Source organism: Aotus nancymaae, unplaced genomic scaffold (genome assembly GCF_030222135.1).
Source record: "Aotus nancymaae isolate 86718 unplaced genomic scaffold, 86718_ANA_hifiasm-v0.15.2.pri h1tg000155l, whole genome shotgun sequence".
Classification (NCBI taxonomy): domain Eukaryota; kingdom Metazoa; phylum Chordata; class Mammalia; order Primates; family Aotidae; genus Aotus; species Aotus nancymaae.
In genome coordinates this window covers 5556440-5578806 of record NW_026988570.1, presented here as the reverse complement: position 1 = coordinate 5578806, position 22367 = coordinate 5556440, and the positions used below count along the sequence as shown (strand labels likewise).

The window sequence follows — 22367 nt, the reverse complement described above, 5'->3', positions numbered from 1 at the left end:
TTTTTTTTTTTAGATAAGGGCTCCCTCTGACAATCAGGCTGCAGTACAGTAGTGTGACCATGGCTTACGGCAGCTCAACCTCCTGAGATCCCACTGTCTTGTCTCAGTGTCCCAAGAAGCTAGGACTACAGGCACGCTCCACAATGTCTGGCTAATTTTTATATTTTTTCTCAGAGACAGATCTTGCTATGTTTCTCATGCTGGTCTGAAACTGCTGGGCTCAAGTGATCCTCTTGCCATGGATTCCCCTAATGCTGGGATTATAGGCTAAAGAGCTTCTTCTGCATAGCGAAAGATACGATCAACAGCGTGAAGATAGCCTCTTAAATGGGACAAAATATTTGCAATCTACTCATCCGACATGGGACTAATATCCAGAATATACAAGGAACTCAAACAACTCAACATTAAAAAATAAAGAATCTCATTAAAAAATGGGCAAAGGACATGACTAGACATCTCTCAAAAGACACAGAAATGGCCAAGCATATGACAAAATACTCAATATCATTAATCATCAGGGATATGCAAATCAAAATCACAATGAGGTGTCATCTTACTCCAGATGGAATGGCCATTAAGAAGAAAAAAAGTAACAGACATTGGTGACAATGTGGAGGAGAAAGAACTCTTATACACTGTTGGTAGAAGTGTAGGTATGTATAGCCACTGTGAAAAACATTTTAGGATTTCTCAAAAAACTAAAAATAGAGCTACCCTACAATCTAGAAACCCCAATACTGGGCAGTTATCAAAAAGAGATCAATATAACAAAGGGATATATGCACTCCCATGTTTATTGCAGCACTATTCACAATAGCAAAGAAATCAAATCAACCTAAGTGCCCATCGAAGGATGAATGGATAAAGAAAATGTACTATATATACACAATAGAATACTGTATGGCCATAAAAAAGAATGAGATGTCATTTTCAGCAATATGGATGGAGCTGGAGGTCATTATGTTGAGTAAAATAAGGCAGAGAAAGATATTTTTCAAAATAGCCAGAAGACCTGAAATGTACCCAACACATATATATGATAAATACTTGGGTGATGGATGGTTATACATTCTTTGCATTTAACAAAATTTCACGTGTACCCAACAATTACGTACAAATATAATATATCAAGAAAACAAAGGAAAAGAAAAAAAACCTTAAAGGTAAAGCTGGCTAACTTGGAGAAATTTTCTTTTTTTTTTTTTTTTTTTGTGAAACAAAGTCTCACTCTGTCACCCAGACTGTAGTGAAGTGGCATAATCCTGGCTAACTGCAACCTCTGTCTCCCAGGTTCAAGCAATTCTCCTGCCTCAGCCTCCTGAGTAGCTGGGGCTACAGGTGCACTCCACCATGTCCAGCTAATTTTTTGTATTTTTAGTAGAGACAGGTTTCACCAAGTTGGCCAGGTAGATCTCCAATTCCTGACCTCAGGTGATCCATTCACCTCGGCCTCCCAAAGTGCTGAGATTACAGGCGTGAGCCACAGTGCCTGACCGAAATTTTCTAATCTTGTTTTTAGGGGTAGTTTTGACAGTGGGAGAATGCATTGATAAGGATTAAGGAGGAAAACAGCAGGTAGATATTTAAATGTTCTTATTCTGAAATGCAGTTCTGTAACAAGTAACCAGAGTTAATGGATAAAAAATTAGAAAACACTCCGATTCTTTTTTAAAATAAAAAGACCCCTTTACCAGTGTGTGTCCTTGCGTACATTGGTGTTTATAAAAAATAACCCCCAGGCCAGGCACGGTGGCCCACGCCTGTAATCCCAGTACTTTGGGAGGCCGAGGAGGGCGGATCAACTGAGGTCAGGAGTTCAAAACCAGCCTGGCCAACATGGCAAAACACCATCTCTATTAAAAATACAAAAATTAGCCAGGCATGGTGGCAGGCACCTTTAATCCCAGCTATTCGGGAGGCTGAGGCAGGAGAATCACTTGAATTCAGGAGGCAGAGGTTGCAGTGAGCAGAGATCATACCACTGCACTCCAGCCTGGGTGAAAGAGAGAGACCCTGTCTCAAAAAAAGAAAAAAAAGTCCCCCAGAAATAACATATGGTAATAATAATAACAATTATTGGGTACTTATGTGACCAAGCCAGTTCTATGTGCTGTAGATGTATAACCTTATCAATCCTATATTTGTACCTCAATCCTACAAACAGAAAGTATTATCTCTATTCTACAGATGACAAAACTGAACCATAGAGAAAGAATTTATGAAACTTAGTCAAGTCACATAGCTGATCAGTGGAGAGACAAGGATTTGAAATCCTGACTCAGGCAGTCTAGGTGGAATCAGCCTTCTTCCTTAATTACCATATAGTTGTAATGTGGCTATCATGGATTAAGAAAATATGTAATGACCAAATAATCAAATAAGACTACTCTGAATTCAATAATACTTAATTGAAACAGTACACTATAAACTGAAATGGCATTTGTGCACAAAATTCTAGCTTCATATATTGTTGTAGCTAAATAAATAATAAAATAATACTGTGTGACATGCATATGGATTTAAAGACCTCTTGTAATAACTCTCTGGTAGTCCCTCCGTAGTCCACTGATCACAAGTCAGGAGTCACTGATGAGAAAATAAGATAATATATAACCAAAGGATATAAGGCCAAAGCAGTGAAAACAATATCGCAGAGCTCTGAGATGCAAAAGAAACTTTGCGGAGGCTTGGCCTAAGAGGGGGAATGAAAAAGCATTTGTTACCATTAAGGGAATGGAAATAAGAATAAGCAATTAAGGTTTTTTTTTTTTTTTTTTTGAGACAGAGTCTTACGCTGTTGCCTAGGTGTCTTATGCTGTTGCCTAGGCTGGAGTGTGAGTGCAAGGGGGAATCTCAACTCACTGTAACCTCTGCCTCTGGGTTCAAGCAATCGTCGTTCCTCAGCCTCCTGAGTAGCTGGGATTTCGGGTGTGGGCCATCATACCCAGCTAAACTTTGTATTTTTAGTAGAGACAGGGTTTCACCATGTTGGCCAGGCTGATCTCAAACTCCTGACCTCAAGTGATCCTCCCATCTTGGCCTCCCAAAGTGCTGGGATTACAGGTGTGAGCCACTGCGCCTGGCCTGCAACTCAGGTTTTTAAACAGGGAATAAAAGTAGTATTTTGTTATCTGGCAAGATTATGTAAGACTAAAAGAGAAAGAGAGCCCAGTTAGGCTTTTATTAAAATAGGTTAAGTGTTTGATGTGTTTAACATAAAGCCAAACAGAGAGAAAAGAGAAAAACTGGAACAATATTTTAAAGCAATAACAGGTCTCTGGTGACTGATACATATAGAGGAGAAAGAAAACAGAAAAAAAGTGTCTCTAAAGTCAAAAGTTATGAAACACCATGGTGCCACTGGTCTAACTAAGCAATTTGGTTACGTTGAGTATCATGAGATACGTGAAATGTGTGAGGAATTTATTTTCTAGGCAGCTAGAAACACAACTGTGAGATCTGGGTCAGTAGTTGTAGTCATGTCCAGGGATGTGGATCTAACTATAGATTATATACAGTACACATAAAATCACTGAAATTCTGAGCATGGCCAGGTTTTCTCAGGGGGGATGGGGAAGAACAGACAGAGAATGAATTAACAACCATAATTAGAAAATATGTGGGAAGAAAGAATAATAATTTCAGAACAGAAAGAGACCTAGAGGTCATTAACCCACTCTTTTTACAGTAAATCAGATAGGTAAAAACAACCAAGGCAGAGAGGAAGTGGAAGAACACGGACAGAAAGCCAGATAGCCTCTAGTAGGCTGACAATCTTCATGGAAATTTTTTCTCTGTAGACATTTTCTCTAAGTAATAATTACCTTAATAATATCATCAGTTCCTTGAGTAACAGGTTTTGATTTGAGTTCTTCAATTTCTTTCTCCAATTCTAAACAATTAAAAAATAAAGGACTCCAGTTCAGAAATAAAGAAAATAATTACTTAGAAACTGATTAAGTACATTCTTATAAAATCCCCAGACATCTGCAAATTAGAATAAATTTAAGCAGGTATTTTGAAAAAGTATTTTCACCCACATAATATTATTACCTTTTCTTTTCTTTTCTGGAAAACTTCGAACAAATAGAAAAGTACAGAGAATAGTATGATTAATCTCTGTGTACTCACCACTATGCTTTAGCATTATTACATGGCCAATTTTGTTTCCTCTCAAACTATAACTCACTTCCTCCTCCACTGCTTTTCTTATCCATCCTGATAATTTTCAAGCATACCCCAGACATCATATTATTTCATGTAAGTACATCTTAACATATAACCTTAAAGCAACAATCCCATATTAAGAATAAACATTACTGAGAACAGCCTGGCCAACATGGTGAAACTTTGTCTCTACTAAAAATACAAAAATTAGCCAGGCATGGTGGTGGGCACCTGTAATCCCAGCTACTCGGGAAGACTTGGGAGGCTGAGGCAGGAGAATCGCTTGAACCCGGGAGGGGGAGGTTGCAGTGAGCCTAGATTGCGCCACTGCACTCTAGCCTTGGTGGTAAGAGTGAGACTCTGTCTCAAAAAAAAAAGAAGAAATGTTAATCTAAGTGTTTTATTAGCACATGTATAGACGTCAGGCCTAGAACTTCTTTCCAAATAAATTACTCTCTCTTCATCACAAGGTGATCCAAACTCCCAAGACATAATTTTATCTTTTCTAATAGAAAATAAGTCTTTGCTTTTAGGCTAAGCAGTTAACATTTGTTAAGTCATTGGAAATTCAAGAGTTCATGTATACATACTAAAAAAAAGATACTAAGATCTTTTTCTTCTGGAATAAAAAGAAAACTGAGCCAGCCCCGGTGGCTCCCACCTGTAATCCTAGCACTTTGGGAGGCCAAGGCAGGTGGATTGCCTGGGCTCAGGAGTTCGAGACCAGCCTGGGCAACACAGTGAAACCCCATCTATACTAAAACACAAAAAAATAACCTGGGTGTGGTGGCATGTGCCTGTAATCCAAGTTACTCGGGAGGCTGAGGCAGGAGAATTGTTTCAACCCAGGAGGCAAGGGTTGCAGTGAGCTGAGATCGCGTCACTGCACTCCAGCCTGGGCAACAGAGCTAGGGTCCATCTCTTTAAAAAAAAAAAAAAAAAAAGAAAACTGAATAGGAAGTCAATCAACCAATGTCTGCAAATGGAAATCTTTTATTATTTCAGTTGAGGAAGCTTTTTATCTCTTTGGGGTTCTAATCTTGTGCCTCTTTTTTCAACTGACTTCTCTTGAATAAAAGTTTTCCTCAGAAGAATCTAAAGTCTACAGGAAGGAAAAACACGCTTAACTTACAAAAACTTTTAAAATCCTCCTCCCTGACTTTATTTTAATAACACAAAAGTCACTGTGGTTTACAGATGTGGGAATAATTTAAAACTCAGAAGTAAATAGTTAGAATGTAAAATAACAGATTCTACTACACTAAGATATATTTGAATCACTGGAAAACAAACAAAAAAGTCAATACATTATTTTAAAAACCACCATTTTAAACCACAATTAAAGAGACTGTGATCAAGATGAGTATTTTCAACCCAATACCTGTACACCTTGATTTAGCTTTCTGTATTAGCATCATCTGCTTCTTGGCAAACTTGATGAGATCTTCTTTGGGCAATGTTTCCAGCTGAAAGATGTGGTCGTGTTACCAACTTGTTATAACTCATGTTCCTAGTACACCACAAAAAAGAAACATAATGTCTGCCAGAAAACAAAAACATTCTACTGAATAAATCTTTATGCCAACAGCATATTTTGTTCCACATTTTTTTTTTTTTTTTTTTTGAGACGGATGCACTCTATTTCCCAGGCTGGAGTGCAATGACACGATCTTGGTTCACTGCAACTTCCGCCTCCCAGGTGCAAGTGATTCTCCTGCCTCAGCCTCCCAAATAGCTGGGATTACAGGCCTTGCTACCAGGCCCAGCTAATTTTTGTATTTTTAGTAGAGATGGGGGTCTCACCATGTTGGCCAGGCTGGTCTCGAACTCCTGACCTCAGGTGATTCACCCATCTCAGCCTTCCAAAGTGCCAAGATTACAGGCTTGAGCCACCGCTTCCAGCCAAATTTTTTAAAATTAGCAAATGCAATTTCAAGTACATAATTGCCATGCAACTACTAAAAATGTAAAAATTAGTTATGCAACTACTATGAAATGTAAAAACCAGGGCATATCATCCTCTTAGAGCTAATGTTACAGGTTGACATCTCCTAGGTTTTGATTTAACTGTAAAATTAGTGGGTTAGAAGTAATACTACTTAAAATTCCTTGGAGCTGTAAAATAATTTCATTCTATTCAAGGCTGAAAGTCTTTGGTCACAAGAAAATTTAAGAATAATTACAGCATCAAGATGATCCAGTAACATTCAGCCTTTAATTTAAAAATTAAGCTTTACCATTTGAGAAAATTGCTTAAGCCTTGTGGTCTCAGGTTTCTCATTTGTAAAATGAGGGTAACAACAGTACCTATCTCATGGTTATCATAAGGCTTAAACACACTGAGTGGTTAGGCAAGTGCCTGAAATTCAGCATGCAGACAATAAACCACTATCGTTCAGAATGATTGAATGTTAAACATTGTACAGGGCCATAAAACAGGACTAATTCAACTCTTTTTCACAATGTAGAAACTGGAGCCTACAGATCAGAATCCCTTGATTCCTACTCTACGTCACTGCTCCTTCTACTACATCATCACTATATAAACCTTCTTAAATTAGACAGCTTTGTTTAATGTCCGAAAAATCGCAGGATCTTTCAGCAGTACTAACCAGGAGCAGGAAGTAAACAAAAAGTCCTTTTATATCAAGGGGGGGGAAGAAAAAAAGAAAGAAACAGGAAATGGATGGGTGACTGCGTAAATTAAAACTGAGATCCCTCAGAGCAAGGCTATTTTTTTTAAAAAAAAAGCCCCCTCCCCCCGCCCGCCAAAGTTTTCCAATTCATCACCCTTCCACACTCTTCAGGGAGCCCGCTAGTCAAGTATTCTCTTTACCTTAGATTTTCCGGTCCCAGGCGTAGCTGGTGAAGCCACCCCATCTTGAACAGGATCCTGCAAAACAAAATCAAACCCAGGTGTCAGAGGAACGCTTTCCCTAATTCCAGACGGAAAGCGTGTAAGGGTTCCACGCGTTCCGTCTGGAATTAGGAAAAACCCGCTGTGCAATCAAGTGGCGGAAAGCCTTGTGAGACAGAGAATAAGGGGGGACAGAGGCAGTCGCTGTGGGAAATCGTATACAAACTGGCTCTAAGGGGACAGGTAACCGCCAGGGATGGAGTTTAGAGAAGATGGGGAGGCGACGGCAGCGCGGGTTTCCGGGCACCGAGCGGGAGACTGCCGCGCCGTTCCACCGGGCCCACCCCCACATCCCAAATCGCCGCGCAGAAGGCTTGATGGGAGGCAGTGGGCCCGAACTGTTACCTCCATCTCCGCCTGCCAGCCGCGGCCCCAGAACCAGCAGCCGCCACCACCACACTTGTTTGCGCCTGACTCTGACGTAGGCTCGACTGCAGGTCAAAGGTCGCGCTCTCCGGTCGGCCCGCCCCCCCATGTCTCCATAGCTACGGTTCGGCAGCAGTTCCGCTTCCGCCTCTGCGTCCGGGAGAAGGTTCCCCACTGGGCGCTAACCGAGGGCGGAGTCCTTGTCGACATTCCACCTGTGTCTCGGCCCTGGGCCTGCAGGTCAGGGAGTAGGTGTGGGTCCCGCCACTACCTTTTATTAGCATGGGAACGCAGGTCGATTACCCCTTGGGGCTTCGGACCTCAGTTTCCACGTCTGTAAAATCTTGTGAGAGTGAGGAGAGTATTGGATTGGAGGACAGGTCCCTCAGTCCCGCCTCCAAGGGTAGCTGCTGGCCTGCCAGTGCTTGCGGGACCCACAGCTGCTCCCGGGGGGCCGCTTAGGCATTTGTGGCCAGCATGTTGCCCGGGAGCTCCCCGACTCACAGGTCAGAGTTGGGGGGCTTCCCTGAGGAGGCATTTATTGGCTCTGGAGGCCTTGAGGAGGTCCGGGGACAGCTCTTCCCTGCAGCTACCCGGTACTGATGGTGACCTGGTGGAGGCAAGATAGTCGGCCAGGGAACAGGGCAGTCATGCCAGGAGAGTCTAGAGTAGGGGGCCCCGAGGGCACACCGAAGAATCTGTAGTCGAATCCCAGAGCTGCTGCTGTGTCCTGATTGGCGGTACAGAGCTCTGGGGGCCTTTCTGTTAACTGCTGAAATGGTTTGCTGCACTTTTACCTTCCCATTAAGGTTTTCCATACACTCCAATAGCTAAGGTCACCTGAAGAAAACCCAGTTTTTTGTAGTTTGAAATGGCCAAAAGGATGAAGAGGCAGCATACAGTACATATCCAATAAATGGTAGCTGATTATTACTAGGTAAAAGAAGTGTTATATAACCAAACGAGAAAGAACAGCTATTGCTCACATTTCCCTAACATCTACTCTTTGTCTTTGACAGTGTATCGCCCATGGTGTTTGACTGTCTTTGGTTCAGGGGTGGTGTGTGACCTAAAATGTACAGTCAGAAGTTTTGAAACTTCTGTTTAGTATTTTGGTTTAGTGATAATTCTGTCTCTGTGAATGTGATTGAAGAAACATAGAGCCCTGATTGCTGTTGGTAGACATCTGCCGCTATGGTAGAAAGCAGCCTGAGGACAAAATTGTTAAGAAAAAGGGCCGGCCGGGCGCGGTGGCTCAAGCCTGTAATCCCAGCACTTTGGGAGGCCGAGGCGGGTGGATCACAAGGTCAAGAGATCGAGACCATCCTGGTCAACATGGTGAAACCCCGTCTCGACTAAAAATACAAAAAAATTAGCTGAGCGTGGTGGTGAACGCCTGTAGTCTCAGCTACTCCAGAGGCTGAGGCAGGAGAATTGCTTGAACCCAGGAGGTGGAGGCAGTGAGCCGAGATGGCGCCACTGCACTACAGCCTGGGCAACAGGGCGAGAGACTGTCTCAAAACAAAACAAAAAAAAAAGAGGAAAAATGCAGAGCCCAGACATCCCTGGAGGAATGAAGCTGGAGCTCTGATCAACTATCAGTGAGTTAGTAAAGTCCTTTTAAGTGATCCAGTTAACACTGGGGTTTGCTGTTACTTGTAACAGTGTACACATCTTTTGGGAGGAAGAGTTTTCCAACTTGAAGAAAAAAATATCTCTGTAATGAGATGACTAGTGAAAATGTTCATAAATCTGGACACTGTGCAATGGTATAAAATTGGCAACTTTGATACTGGAGTAAAAAAATCTCAGACAACATTTTAGAAGAAAAGATCTCAGAGTCACCAAAATTTTATGGCAGCACTTGCTATTAAAGAAGCATTCTTCTTGAAATCTGTCACAAGGCTGGGCGCGGTGGCTCACACCTGTAATCCCAGCACTTAGGGAGGCCAAGGTGGGCAGATCACTTGAGGTCAGGAGTTCGAAAACAGCCTGGCCAACATGGCGAAACTGTGTCTCTACTAAAAGTACAAAATTAGCCAGGCATGGTGGTGCATGCCTGTAGTCCCAGCTAATTGGGAGGCTGAGGCAGGAGAATTCACTTGAACCCAGGAGGTAGAGGTTGCAGTGAGCTGAGATTGCACCCCAGCCTGGGTGACAGAGTGAGAGTCCATCTCAAAAAAAAAAGAAAACTGGCACAAGACAAGAAAAGGATGCCCTCTCTCAGCACTCCCATTCAACATGGTATTGGAGGTTCTGGCCACAGCAATCAGGCAAGAGAAATAAATAAAGGGCATTCAAATAGGAAGAGAGGAAACTCCTTGTTTGCAGATGCCATGATTCTATATCTAGAAAACCCCATTGTCTCAGCCCAAAAGCTTCTTAAGCTGATAAGCAACTTGAGCAGTCTCATGATACAAAATCAATATGCAAAAATTACTAGCATTCCTATACATTGACAACAGTCAAAGCTGAGTGCCAAATCACAAACTCATTGACAATTGCCTCAAAAAGAATAAATTACCTAGGAATACAGCTAACAAGGGAAGGGAAAGAGCTCTACAAGGAGAACTACCACTGCTCAAAGAAATCAGAGACTACACAAACAAATGAAAAAATATTCCATGCTCATGAATAGGAAGAATTAATACCATTGAAATGAGCATACTGCCCAAAGCAGTTTATAGATTCAATACTATTTCTATCAAACTACCATTTATGTTCTTCACATAATTAGAGAAAGATATTTTAAAATTCATATGGAATTAAAAAAGAGCCCAAATAGCCAATGCAATCCTAAGCAAAAAGAACAAAGCTGGAGGCATCGTGCTACCTGACTTCAAACTGTACTGCAGGGCTACAGTAACCAATACAGCATGGCACCGGGTACAAGAACAGACACACTGACCAATGGAACAGAATAGAGAACCCAGAAATAAGACCATATACCTACAACTATCTGATATTCAACATACCTGACAAAAACAAGCAATGGGGAAAGGATTCCCTAGTCAATAAATGGTGGTGGGATAACTGGCTAGCCATAGGCAGAAGATTGAACTGGACCCCTTTCTTATACTGTGTAAAAAAACTAACTCAAGATGAATTAAAGACTTAAATGTAAAACCCAAAACTATAGAAATCCTGGAAGACAACCTAGGCAGTACTATTCAGGATATAGGAATGAGCAAACATTTGATGACAAAGACGCCAAAAACAATTGCAAGAAAAGCAAACATTGACAAATGGGATCCAATTAAACTAAGAGCTTCTACACAGCAGAAGAAACTGTCAACAGAGTGAACAGACAACCTACAGAATGGGAGAAAATTTTTAACTATGCATCTGACAAAGGTCTAATATCCAACATCTATAAGAAACTTAAACAAATTTACAAGATAAAAACAACCTATTCAAAAGTGAGCAAGAGACATGAATAGACACTTCTCAAAAGAAGACAGACATATGTCCAACAAACATGAAAAAAAGCTCAACATCATTGATCATTAGAGAAATGCAAATCAAAATCACAATGAGATACCATCCAGTTAGAATGGCCATTATTAAGAAGTAAAAAAATAACAGATGCCGGCAAGGTTGTGGAGAAAAAGGAATGCTTATATGCTATCGGTGGGAGTGTAAATTAGTTCAACCATTATGGAAGACAGTGTGGTGATTCTTCAAAGATATAAAAACAGAAATACCATTTGACCAGCAATCCCATTACTGGGTACATACCCAAAGGAAAATGAATTGTCCTATCATAAAGACACATGCACATGTATGTTCATTGCAGCACTATTCAGAATTGCAAAGACATGGAATCAACCTAAATGCCCATCAATGATAGACTGGATAAAGAAAATGGCGTACATACACACCATCGAATACTATGCAGCTATTAAAAGAAACAAGATCATGTTCTTTGTGGGGACATGAATGAAGCTGGAGGCCATTATCCTCAGCAAACTAATGCAAGAACAGAAAACCAATACCACATGTTCTCAGTTATAAGCGGGAGCTAAATTATGACAACAAATTCACACGTAGAGGGGAACAACACACAGTGGGGCCTAATGGAAAGGTTCGAGGGTGGGAGGAGGGAGAGGATCAGGAAAAATAACTAATGAATACTAGGCTTAATACCTAAGTGATGAAGTAATCGGTACAGCTGCCATGAAACATGCTTACCTATGTAACCTGCATATGCTCCTGAACTTAAAAGTTAATTAAGAAGAGTGGATAAATGATTTCACGGATAGTGTTGTTAAAACTCAAGACTTTGAGCATCGTAAGAGGAAAAGAGGGATTTCTACATCAAGTATGATATATTGCTTTTTATATAGCAGGCATTCCATGAATATTTAATTGAATCAATTAATGTATTAAAGGATCAAGGAACAAAATTTAAGATCACTAGTTAATTTTTCCCCAGGTTTTGAGTAAGCTTAAAACTGAAACTTCAGGGTAATTGTTCTATCTGGTGATACAAATGATGTTACAGCATTTTTTTCCTTTCTGGTGTGGAATCCAGTCTGGGATCAGGTATTAACATTTGTCTTGTCGCTTCAGGCTGCTTTATTCTGGAGCACTTACACAGTTTTTCTTGGTCTTTTGTAAAATTAACATTTTCAAAACTAGTTTTCCCCATCTTTTATTTTTAACATGGAGTAGAATGGATTTTCCTTTTGGCATACAGTTCTTTGAATTTTAATACACTTATAGACATGTAACCATCAGCACAATCAAGTTTCAGAAAAGCTCTATTATCTCCCTGACTCCCTCTTACTAGTCTGTTATAGCCACATTCTCCTTCCATCCCCAATTCCTGGCAACCGTGAACTGTTTTTTTATCACTATACTTTTGTCCTTTCACAAATATAATGTAAATGGAAATAAACAGTATGAACCTTTTGAGACCAGCTTCTTCCACTCAGCATGATGCCTTTGAAATTCATCCAAATTGTTGCATTTATTGATAATTTGTTCCCTTTTATTGCCAAGTAACATTCATGGTATGAATGAATGACAATTTGTGTATCCATTCACCAACATTTTGATTTGTTTTCAGTTTTAGGTGATTATGAATACAGCCACTATAAACATTAATGTACAGGTTTTTGCAGAAATGTAAGTTTTTGTTTCTCTGGGGTAAATATCTAGGAGTAGGATTTTCTGGACTCTACAGTAAGAGTATGTTTAACCTTTTTTTTCTTTTTTTTTTCGTTGTTTTTTTGAGACAAGTCCTCACTCTTTCACCCAGGCTGGAGTGCAGTGGTGTGATCATGGCTCACTGCTGCCTTGAACTCCTAGGCTCCAGAGGTCCTCCCATCTCAGCCTCCTGAGTAGCTGGGGCTACAGGCACATGCCACCATGCCTGGCTAATTTTTTATTTTTGTATATATGAGGTCTTACTGTGTTGCTTAGGCTGGTTTGAACTTCTGGCCCTCAAGCAATCCTACTACCTTGGCCTTCAAAGTGCTGAGATTACAGTCTTAAGCCACTGTACCCAGCCATATTTAACTTTTTAAGAAACTGCCAAACTGTTCATCCTGATTATTACCCAGGATAATACCAAAAGATGATCTTTTTCTGGGGATGGCTGCATTTAGTGACCAACTGCTTGAGCAAGGGGCACAAAAAAACCACAAGATGACAAAGACAATCAAAAACCTTTCTGGGCTGGGTGCAGTGGCTCATGTCTGTAATCCCAGCACTTTGAGAAGCTGAGGCGGGTGGATTGCCTAAGCCCAGGAGTTTGAGACAAGCCTGGACAACGTGGCAAGACCTCATCTCAAAAAAAAAAAAAAAACTTTCTGATTTTGTTTTAATGGAGGCTTTTTGAATGCTTAACAATATCAGATGCCTTTGGATGAGAAACAGCATTGAATACCTTGGCTATCAACCCATTGTTGAATAACTGTTGCAATAAAATTTTTGTACCATGGTAAGGTTGCTAATTGTCCAGAAAACCAAATACATATTAGTTTCTGGGGCCATGCAAGTGTAACTGTGGTTGGCTGATGGACTAAAGTGACAGCACTGTAGCCTGAAAAAGTGTCAACAGAGATGAGGCACCACCACTAGCCTGGGAGGGCTCAAAGGTGTACTGTAGTCAGTCTGCCAGGAGAGAATCAGACCAACTTTGGTCAGGAGCCACAAGTGACAGCCTCTGCAGAACAGAGTCCTTCTCTTTTTGCCTTATCTGGCATGGTGGATATGTGTTCATGTCTGGTGTGATGATGGATCCAGGTAGTGATAGAGTAGCAATCAGGACACTGCAAACTCAGATAGCAGCTTGATTCTGGTTGGTCTCAAAAGGGAATAGTCCCTTCCTGTGGACGTTTACATAAGAATCTCCAAAAGTTTAATCAGCAGCTGTAATTTATTTTTACTGTTCATAGCCCTATGAAATGTGTCTTTAATCTGACAGTCTGTAGTTTTCAAAGTGGCAGACCAATGGCTATGCCATTGGCAACACTCTAAGAATCTGTAAACATATAGCAAAATTCATCAAGGGAGGTATTGGCCAAACCTCTGAGTTGGTCCTTGAGTTCTGTTCTTTGCATGGAGGTACTACATCTTTTTGGTTCTGCAAAGCTGACAGTGAGGTTGGAAAGCTACTGCAGTCCAGTGGAAACCATTAAGATTCAGCCTAGCCACACTAGGCTGAAGATTTAGGAGAATCTTTGTGAATTGAGGGCCTCATCATGCTAGTAAAATGGCTCACATGGATGAGTCAGGGTAAAATTTTCTCAGAGAGGTGCCTTTTTTTTTTTTGGAGACAGAGTCTTCTCTGTCACCCAGGCTGGAGTCCAATGGTGGGATCTTGGCTCACTGCAACCTCCACCTCCTGGGTTCAAGCAATTCTCCTGCTTCAGCCTCCCAGGTAGCTGGGATTACAGGTGCCTGCCACAACTCCCGGCTAATTTTTTGTATTTTTAGTAGAGACAGGTTTCACTATGTTGGCCAGGCTGATCTCAAACTCATGACCTCAGATGATCCACCCACTTAGGCCTCCCAAAGTGCTGAGATTACGGGGATGAGCTACTGTGCCTGGCTGCCATTTTTTCATAGAGCCCATGTGCCTAGAGGACCAGGTCAGCTGCATTCTTGAATATACCCTTTTCATTTGACAAGTAAGGTATTGTGGGCCTTCTTGCATTATCAGTCATAGAGTCTGATTGAGTCACCCTCTGTCACCAGGCTGGAGTGCAGTGATGCAGTCTCAGCTCACTGCAACCTCTGGCTCCCTGGTTCATGCTACTCTCTTGCCTCAGCCTCCAGAATAGCTGAGATTACAGGCATGGGCCACCATGCCCACGTAATTTTTGTATTTTTAGTAGAGATGGGGTTCACCATGATGGCCAGGTTGGTCTCAATCTCCTGACCTCATGATCTGCCCTCCTAGGCCTCCCAAAGTGCTGGGATTATAGGTGTAAGCCACCATGCCTGGCCTGTTGTTCCTCTTAAGGAGGAAAATCATTTATTTTTTCCTTCGCTGTTATAGTAAGTGCTGAAATCTTCTAAATATAGTTATCATCTTTCCTACTTTTAAGTAAAGAATAAATATCGATTGTGAATACTCTGAGATCTTCTGATATTCAGAAACCTATAGCAAAGACCTTATTGAGATTTTAGAAAAAATGTCTTCTTTATATTTCACATTCTCTGGACTACAGATAAGGTCACATTTTAAAGATATATATTACCTTAATGAGCAGAACTATGACCTTTTAAATGCATATGTTTTCTTCCAATTGTAAAAGTAACACAGGCTTATTATAGAACATCTGGAAAATCCCAAAAGGAAAATAAAAATTATCTTGAACCATTTATGGAAATAGAAAATAGGAACAATGTTAATAACAATGTGAATAATATGTGCTGTGCTAGACACGTTGTATACCAAATGGAGACTGCTGTATGTTAACCAGCACTACTGACATATTTCAGCATATTTCAGGACCTTGTCTCAGTAAAAATAGCTTCTTTACTAGTTTGGCATGGTGCCAACATTCCATTATCTCCTGAAGCCTCATTAAAAGGCATCTTTTGCTTAGGGAGGGTCCAGAGAGACACCTGATCCTTTTTCATTACCACGCTTGCAAGTTTTACTTTAGAAAAATCAATCATTGGCTCTTCAGTGCTTCAATTATAACTCTTAAGGTAAATATGGGAAAATTACATTTACATTGTATTTATTTAATTTAATTTAATTTTTTTTTTTAAGATGGAGTCTCACTCTGTCATCGAGACTGGAGTGCAGTGGTGGGATCTTCGCTCACTGCAACCTCTGCCTCCTGGGTTCAAGTGATTCTCCTGCCTCAGCCTCCTGAGTAGCTGGGATTACAGGCACGTGCAACCACGCCCAGCTAATTTTTGTATTTTTAGTAGAGGCGGGGTTTCACCATGTTGGCTAGGCTGGTCTTGAAATCCTGACCTCAGGTGTTCCATCACCTTGACCTCCCAAAGTGCTAGGATTACAGGCATTAGCTACCATACCTGGCCAATTTACATGGTATTGATGTAGCTAAAAGATACATTATATGTTTTAGTTTACTTTTAATATACTTACTACATACAAGTGAATATAGTCGTGACCTAACCTGTTGCCTCTTATTATACAGAATAAAAAACTGAGCCAGAGTTTAAGGTCCATAATATGATTGGGGTAATGCCAGTACTAGAACTGAGAATTCTTGACCCTCAGTGCAATGCTTTCTCCTCCATGACACAAAAATATTATCTATGTAATGTTATACTATAGAGTCACATGCACATGCTGTAGCTAGCCAGCATTTTTTTTCATTTATAAAGTAAATTTTTATAACAATATTGAAAACAAATATTTATGATTCTTAGATGTGCATACTGGTGATGCAGGATTTTTTGCTTCTTAGCTCAGCTAATCTGGGTTCTTTTCTCACTACCAGGAAGAATTAGGCATGTGGGCACATTGAAGGATGAGGAGAGCAGAATTTATTAAGTGTAAAGAAAGGTCTCAGCAAAGAGAGGGTGTCCTGAAAGCAGGTTTTTCCCGCCCAAATTGAATACCAGGGCCACCACACACGAGTTGAGGACAGGCTCCTCCCCTGCATAAGGCGCAAATTCCTGGTTGCTCCACCCCATTTCCCCAATGCATGTGGGCCTCCAATCCACTGTGGGCATATCCAGGCAAGCCCCCTATGTAATTTCCCTTATTTGCACAAAACATCTGTTTTAAACCCTCAGAGATTCTCCTGGGACCCTTCCCTATCTACCTAGGCATTTGGCTGTGTCCTGCCTCTGTCAGTGGTGAATTTGGCTTCTGCTTTAAGTCAGGATAAGTTTCTGTGCATTTAGTTCATTAGATTATATAATTACTTTATTCATTTTCCAGGGCTTCTGTAAGAGAATATCACAAACTGTCTGGCTGACACAACAGAAATGTATTGTCTCACAGTCCTGGAGGTTGGAAGTTTAAAGGTGTTGGCAGTGTTGGTTCCTCAGAGGCTGTGAGGAAAGGATATGTTTCTGGCCTCACTCCTTGGCTTATAGATGGCTGTCTTCCCTTTGTTTCTCTTCCCATCATTTTCCTTCTATGCATGTTTCTGTGGCCAAATTTCTCCTTTTAGTAAGGACAGCAGTTACTTTGGATCAGAGTATACCCTAATGACCTCAATTTAAGTTGATTACCTTTGTAAATACCCTATCTCCAAAAGGTCACATTTTGTGGGACTGGGAGTTAGGACTTTAAAATATCAATTTGGAGGATGGAGCACAATTCAGCCCATAGCAGTTATCATCTTAAAAAGGCACATATAACTGACTTTCAGCCTATGCGATTGAGGAAAATCATGTCTCTAAGGAAACAGGGGAGGAAACAGATGATGAAGCCAAACAGTAGTGACGATAATGAAACTGACCCAATAGTCCCATAGTTTTTTTTTTTTAAATAAATAGAGAAACAGAGCTTCTGTTCTTAAAGCTTGAAACTTACATTTGTTTTATCTGTGTTCCTTCCTAAGGAAATGACCTTTAGGCCTCTCAAAAAAGTATCAAAGAGCTGAAACTTACCATATCACCACATCCTGACAATGAGATGGTGGAACCCTCCCTAGTTCCTATTTTCTTATATATTGTTACATTTCTTCCCTGTTTTATACACTCCTAATTTTAGTTAGTCAGAGAAATGGATTTGAGACTGAGCTCCCATCTCCTTAGCTGCAGCAGCCAATTAAAGTCTTCTTCCTTGACAATACTCATCATCTTAGTGAATGGCTTTCTGTGTGGTGAGGCAGGACCTAGACGGAAGCCCTGGTGTTTCTGTAGCAGATTTTGGTTCCCTAATTGGAAACATGTTGCTCTTGGCTTGGCTGCTAGGGCCAAGAGTCTCAGAAGACCTCTTAAGTGGCTGCCCACCCAATTTTGACTGGTGGTGAGTTTCCATCTCTGTCTGGCCCTGCTGCTGTTGGCCCCAACTGCCTTTGAAATTTCACATCTACATCCAGATAGATGAGTGTCCTTTGTGGGTCCAGACAGCAGGATCTGCTCTGCTCAATTTGGGAAATTTTAAACTGAATTTCCATTTGTAGGTTGAAAAAGGCCAACTGACTTAAGAGAGGGAAGCACCCTGTTTCAGTTTGGACACTTTTGGGGGCTTGTCTGTAAGTGTGTGTTCTGTGTCTGGGCAAATGGGTGTCTTTTATGGGTGCCAGACAATGGAATCAGTTCCTCTTAATTTGGGAAAATTTGAAGGAATTTTTATTGCAGGTTGACCAAGCCCAGCCCATGGAGAGAGGAAACACCCTGCCTATTTCAGTTTGGACACTTTTGGGACTTGTTTGATACTGTTGCAGTTGGATTGTGTTTTGGTTATTATGTGTGTTTGATATCATCGTGGGAAATTAGAATTCAGTAAACTGATATTCTTTTGTAATATTGTTTGGCCCCAATATTCTTTGGAATCTGGAGTTGATCCAAAGTGGACCATGTATTCAGGCTTTCATTTTGCTGTTCTAAGCAGAGTTGGGACTAATTGGTAGGTTCCAGGTGATGTTCTTCTGTAGTGCCGTTTGGCCCTGGTGTTCTTTGGAGTCTGGGAGGTATGGCCTTCAAAAATCCAATTGCCATGGAGACTACCCAAAATTTTGGTTTACAGCCTTCTTTGGATCACCTACTGGGGCTAACAAAGTTCAGCCATGCAAATATGTTTGTAGACTGATAAGTTTGTATTGCTATCTCATGGCTAGAGTTCCAAAATAAAAGCCATTGGATATTTATTTATGTGTGTATACATGTCTAGATGTGTTTATGTGAATATTTATTTATTTGTGGTGACATCTCTCTGTCACCCAGACTGGAGTGCAGTGGCGCAATCTTGGCTCACTGCACCCTCCGCCTCCTGGGTTCAAATGGTTCTTCTGCCACAGCCTCTGGAGTAGCTGGAATTATAGGTGCCCACTGCCACACACAACTAAATTTTGTATTTTGGTAGAGATGGGGTTTCACCATGTTAGCCAGGCTGGCTTTGAACACCTGATTTCACATCATCCACTTATCTTGGCCTCCCAAAGTGCTGGTATTACAGGGATGAGCCACCGTGCCTGGCCTGAATGTACATTTATTAAGTTATAGGTTGTGTCTATCAAATTGGCTTATAAATAAAGGAGTACTCATAAATTAAGTAAATAAGGCCAAAGTATTTTTCAAGTTCACATGACCTAAAGAAATCTTTATTAAATTAACTGGCTTTAAAATTATTGGTAAAATAAAAATAGAAATGTCTTCAGAATTGTCAGCATATACTTTTTTCTGAGTTTTATATTTGTGTCTGCTAGATATTTTGAGATACCAGTTTTGCACAGAAGGTTGTAAAACCATAAACCTGGGCAAAGCAAAATCATCTTGGTTGGTGTGCCTTCTTTGACAAATGAGACTACTTTAATGTTGTTAGCTGAATCTTCTGAGTTATTGACAAAAATACCTATGAATTTAACTTTGAGACTCTTACTTAGGTGAGCACCCAATGTTCATTATTAAAAAAAGGTTAAGGAAAAACTTTAAATGATGGTATATAATATTTTAGTTTTCAGAAGTCATCTAGATAAACTTAAAATGAAAGAATTGAGTACAGTGGGTAACATGTTTTAGGTGAACTTTTTGTGTAATCTAAACTCTTTAAATTATTTTTGATGCTTATTGAATGCTTATTGGTTATCTTGGTCATTTCCAATTAAGAAAGGGTTATGATATGGGGAAATAAATTTCTAAAAATTGTGGAATTGTTCTCCTCTATGAAATGTTAATATCTGATATTTCAGGATTTCTTGCTTCCTAGGGTTTTACTAAAATTTAAGGTTACTAAGGATACAAATTGCAGATAACATATAATCCTTCGTATAAAAAGTGCCATAAAGATGTGTTGTTAGAAAAAGAATAATACTGTCTAATTCAGAAGTTATCTAATGATTAATTCAAATTATGGACTTGCAAAAGGTTATTTATAAAACAAGATAGTAAAGAACCAGTAAGTAGGGGAGAGAGATATGAAGAAAGTTATGGATATGAAGATGTATGTTTGGAAAGAAAAGTTATAAAGAAAAGAGAATAATTTTGTCTGAGAAAGGATATTGTATGATGAATTTTTGTCCTAAAATAAAACAACTGGTTATTTAAAAAAAGAAAAGTCAGGACAAAGCAGAAGTCCAGACATGTCATAGATGGTCTGTATAAGTCATAATGTAGTTTTCTTTCCTTCTTTTCTTTATATATATAAATATATATATATAATATGTATATATTTTATTGCACTTTAGGTTCTGGGGTACATGTGCAGAACATACATGATTGTTGCATAGGTACATACATGGCATTGTGGTTTGCTGCCTCCATCCCCCCATCACCTATATCTGGCATTTCTCCCCATGTTATCCCTCCCCAACCTCCCTACCCCCCGCTGTCCCTCCCCTATTCCCCCCACAACAGACCCCAGTGTGTGATGCTCCCTTCCCTGTGTCCATGTGTTCTCATTGTTCAACACCCACCTATGAATGAGAACATGCAGTGTTTGATTTTCTGTTCTTGTGTCAGTTTGCTGGAATGATGGTTTTTAGATTTATCCATGTCCCTACAAAGGACATGAATTCATCGTTTTTTATGGCTGCATGTATTCCATGGTGTATATGTGCCACATTTTCCTTGTCCAGTCTATCATCAATAGGCATTTGGGTTGGTTCCAAATCTTTGCTGTTGTAAACAGTGCCGCAGTGAACATATGTGTGCATGTGTCTTTATAATAGAATGATTTATAATCCTTTGGATATATACCCAGTAATGGGATTGCTGGATCAAATGGAATTTCTATTTCTAGGTCCTTGAGGAATTGCCACATTGTCTTCTACAATGGTTGAACTAATTTACACTCCCACCAACAGTGTAAAAGTGTTCCTATTTCTCCACATCATCTCCAGCATCTGTTGTCTCCCGATTTTTTAATGATCACCATTCTATCTGGCATGAGATGGTATCTCAATGTGATTTTGATTTGCATTTCTCTAATGACCAGTGATGATGAGCATTTTTTCATATGTTTGTTGGCCTCATATATGTCTTCTTTTGAAAAGTGTCTGTTCATGTCCTTTGCCCTCTTTTGAATGGGTTTGTTTGTTTTTTTTTCTTGTAAATCTGTTTTAGTTCTTTGCAGATTCTGGATATTAGCCCTTTGTCAGCTGGGTAGATTGCAAAATTTTTTTCCCATTCTGTTGGTTACCAGTTCACTTTACTGATTATTTCTTTGGCTGTACAGAAGCTCTGGAGTTTGATTAGATCCCATTTGCCTATTTTGACTTTTGTTGCCAGTGCTTTTGGTGTTTTAGTCATGAAGTCCTTGCCTATGCCTATGTTCTGAATGGTTTTGCCTAGGTTTTCATCTAGGGTTTTTATGGTGTTAGGTCTTACGTTTAAGTCTTTAATCCATTTGGAGTTAATTTTAGTGTAAGGTGTCAGGAAGGGGTCCAGTTTCTGCTTTCTGCACACTGCTAGGCAGTTTTCCCAACACTATTTATTAAACATGGAATCCTTTTCCCATTGCTTGTTTTTGTCAGGTTTGTCAAAGATCAGATGGTTGTAGATGTGTGGCGTTGCCTCCAAGGCCTCTGTTTTTTTCCAGTGGTCTATATCTCTGCTTTGGTGCCATTATCATGTTGTTTTGAGTATTGTAACCTTGTAGTATAGTTTGAAGTCAGGTAGCGTGATACCTCCATCTTCGTTCTTTTTGCTTAGGATTTTCTTGGCTATGCAGGCTCTCTTTTGGGTCCATATGAAGTTTAAGGTGTTTTTTTCCAGTTCTGTGAGGAGGGTCATAGGTAGCTTGATGGGATAGCATTGAATCTATAAATTACTTTGGGCAATATGGCAATTTTCACGATATTGATTCTTCCTAACCAGAAACATGGAATGTTTTTCCATCTGCTTGTATCCTCTCTTATTTCCTTGAGCAGTCGTTTGTAGTTCTCCTTGAAAGAGGTCTTTTACATCCTTTGTTAGTTGTATTCCTAGGTATTTTATTCTCTTTGTGGCAATTGTGAATGTTTGTTCATATTTGGCTCTCTTTAAGTCTGTTATTGATGTATAGGAATGCTTGTGATTTCTACACATTGATTTTGTATCCTGAGATTTGCTGAAGTTGCTTATCAGTTTAAAGAGATTTTGGGCTGAGATGATGGGGTCTTCTAAATATACAATCAGGTTGTCTGCAAATAGAGACAAGTTGACTTTCTCCTTTCCTAACTGAATACCCTTATTTTTCTTGCCTGATTGCTCTGGCTAGAACTTCTAATACTATGTTGAATAGGAGTGGTGAGAGAGGACATCCTTGTCTTGGGCCAGATTTCAAAGGGAATGCTTCCATTTTTTTCTCATTCAGTATGAT

At 40.1% G+C, this 22367-nt stretch overlaps 1 protein-coding gene across 4 annotated transcripts in view; it reads right to left on the bottom strand.

Annotated features, from left to right (window-relative positions):
- Positions 1–7507, bottom strand: part of GCC2 (GRIP and coiled-coil domain containing 2) — a 66109-nt gene extending 58602 nt beyond the window's left edge. For 2 of the 4 annotated variants that reach the window (XM_012474288.3, XM_064371652.1), the window contains exons 1-4: positions 7433–7507; positions 7007–7063; positions 5552–5636; positions 3828–3895 (exon numbers count right to left, since the gene is read on the bottom strand). In XM_012474288.3, the coding sequence (XP_012329711.2) occupies positions 3828–3895; positions 5552–5636; positions 7007–7063; positions 7433–7438 (216 nt within the window). In that variant the 5' untranslated portion in view covers positions 7439–7507. Of the gene's footprint in view, positions 1–3827; positions 3896–5551; positions 5681–7006; positions 7064–7432 lie in introns of all 4 variants that reach the window. The other 2 variants (XM_012474289.2, XM_012474291.2) reach the window with 2 other exon arrangements.
- Positions 7508–22367: the final 14860 nt, after the last annotated feature.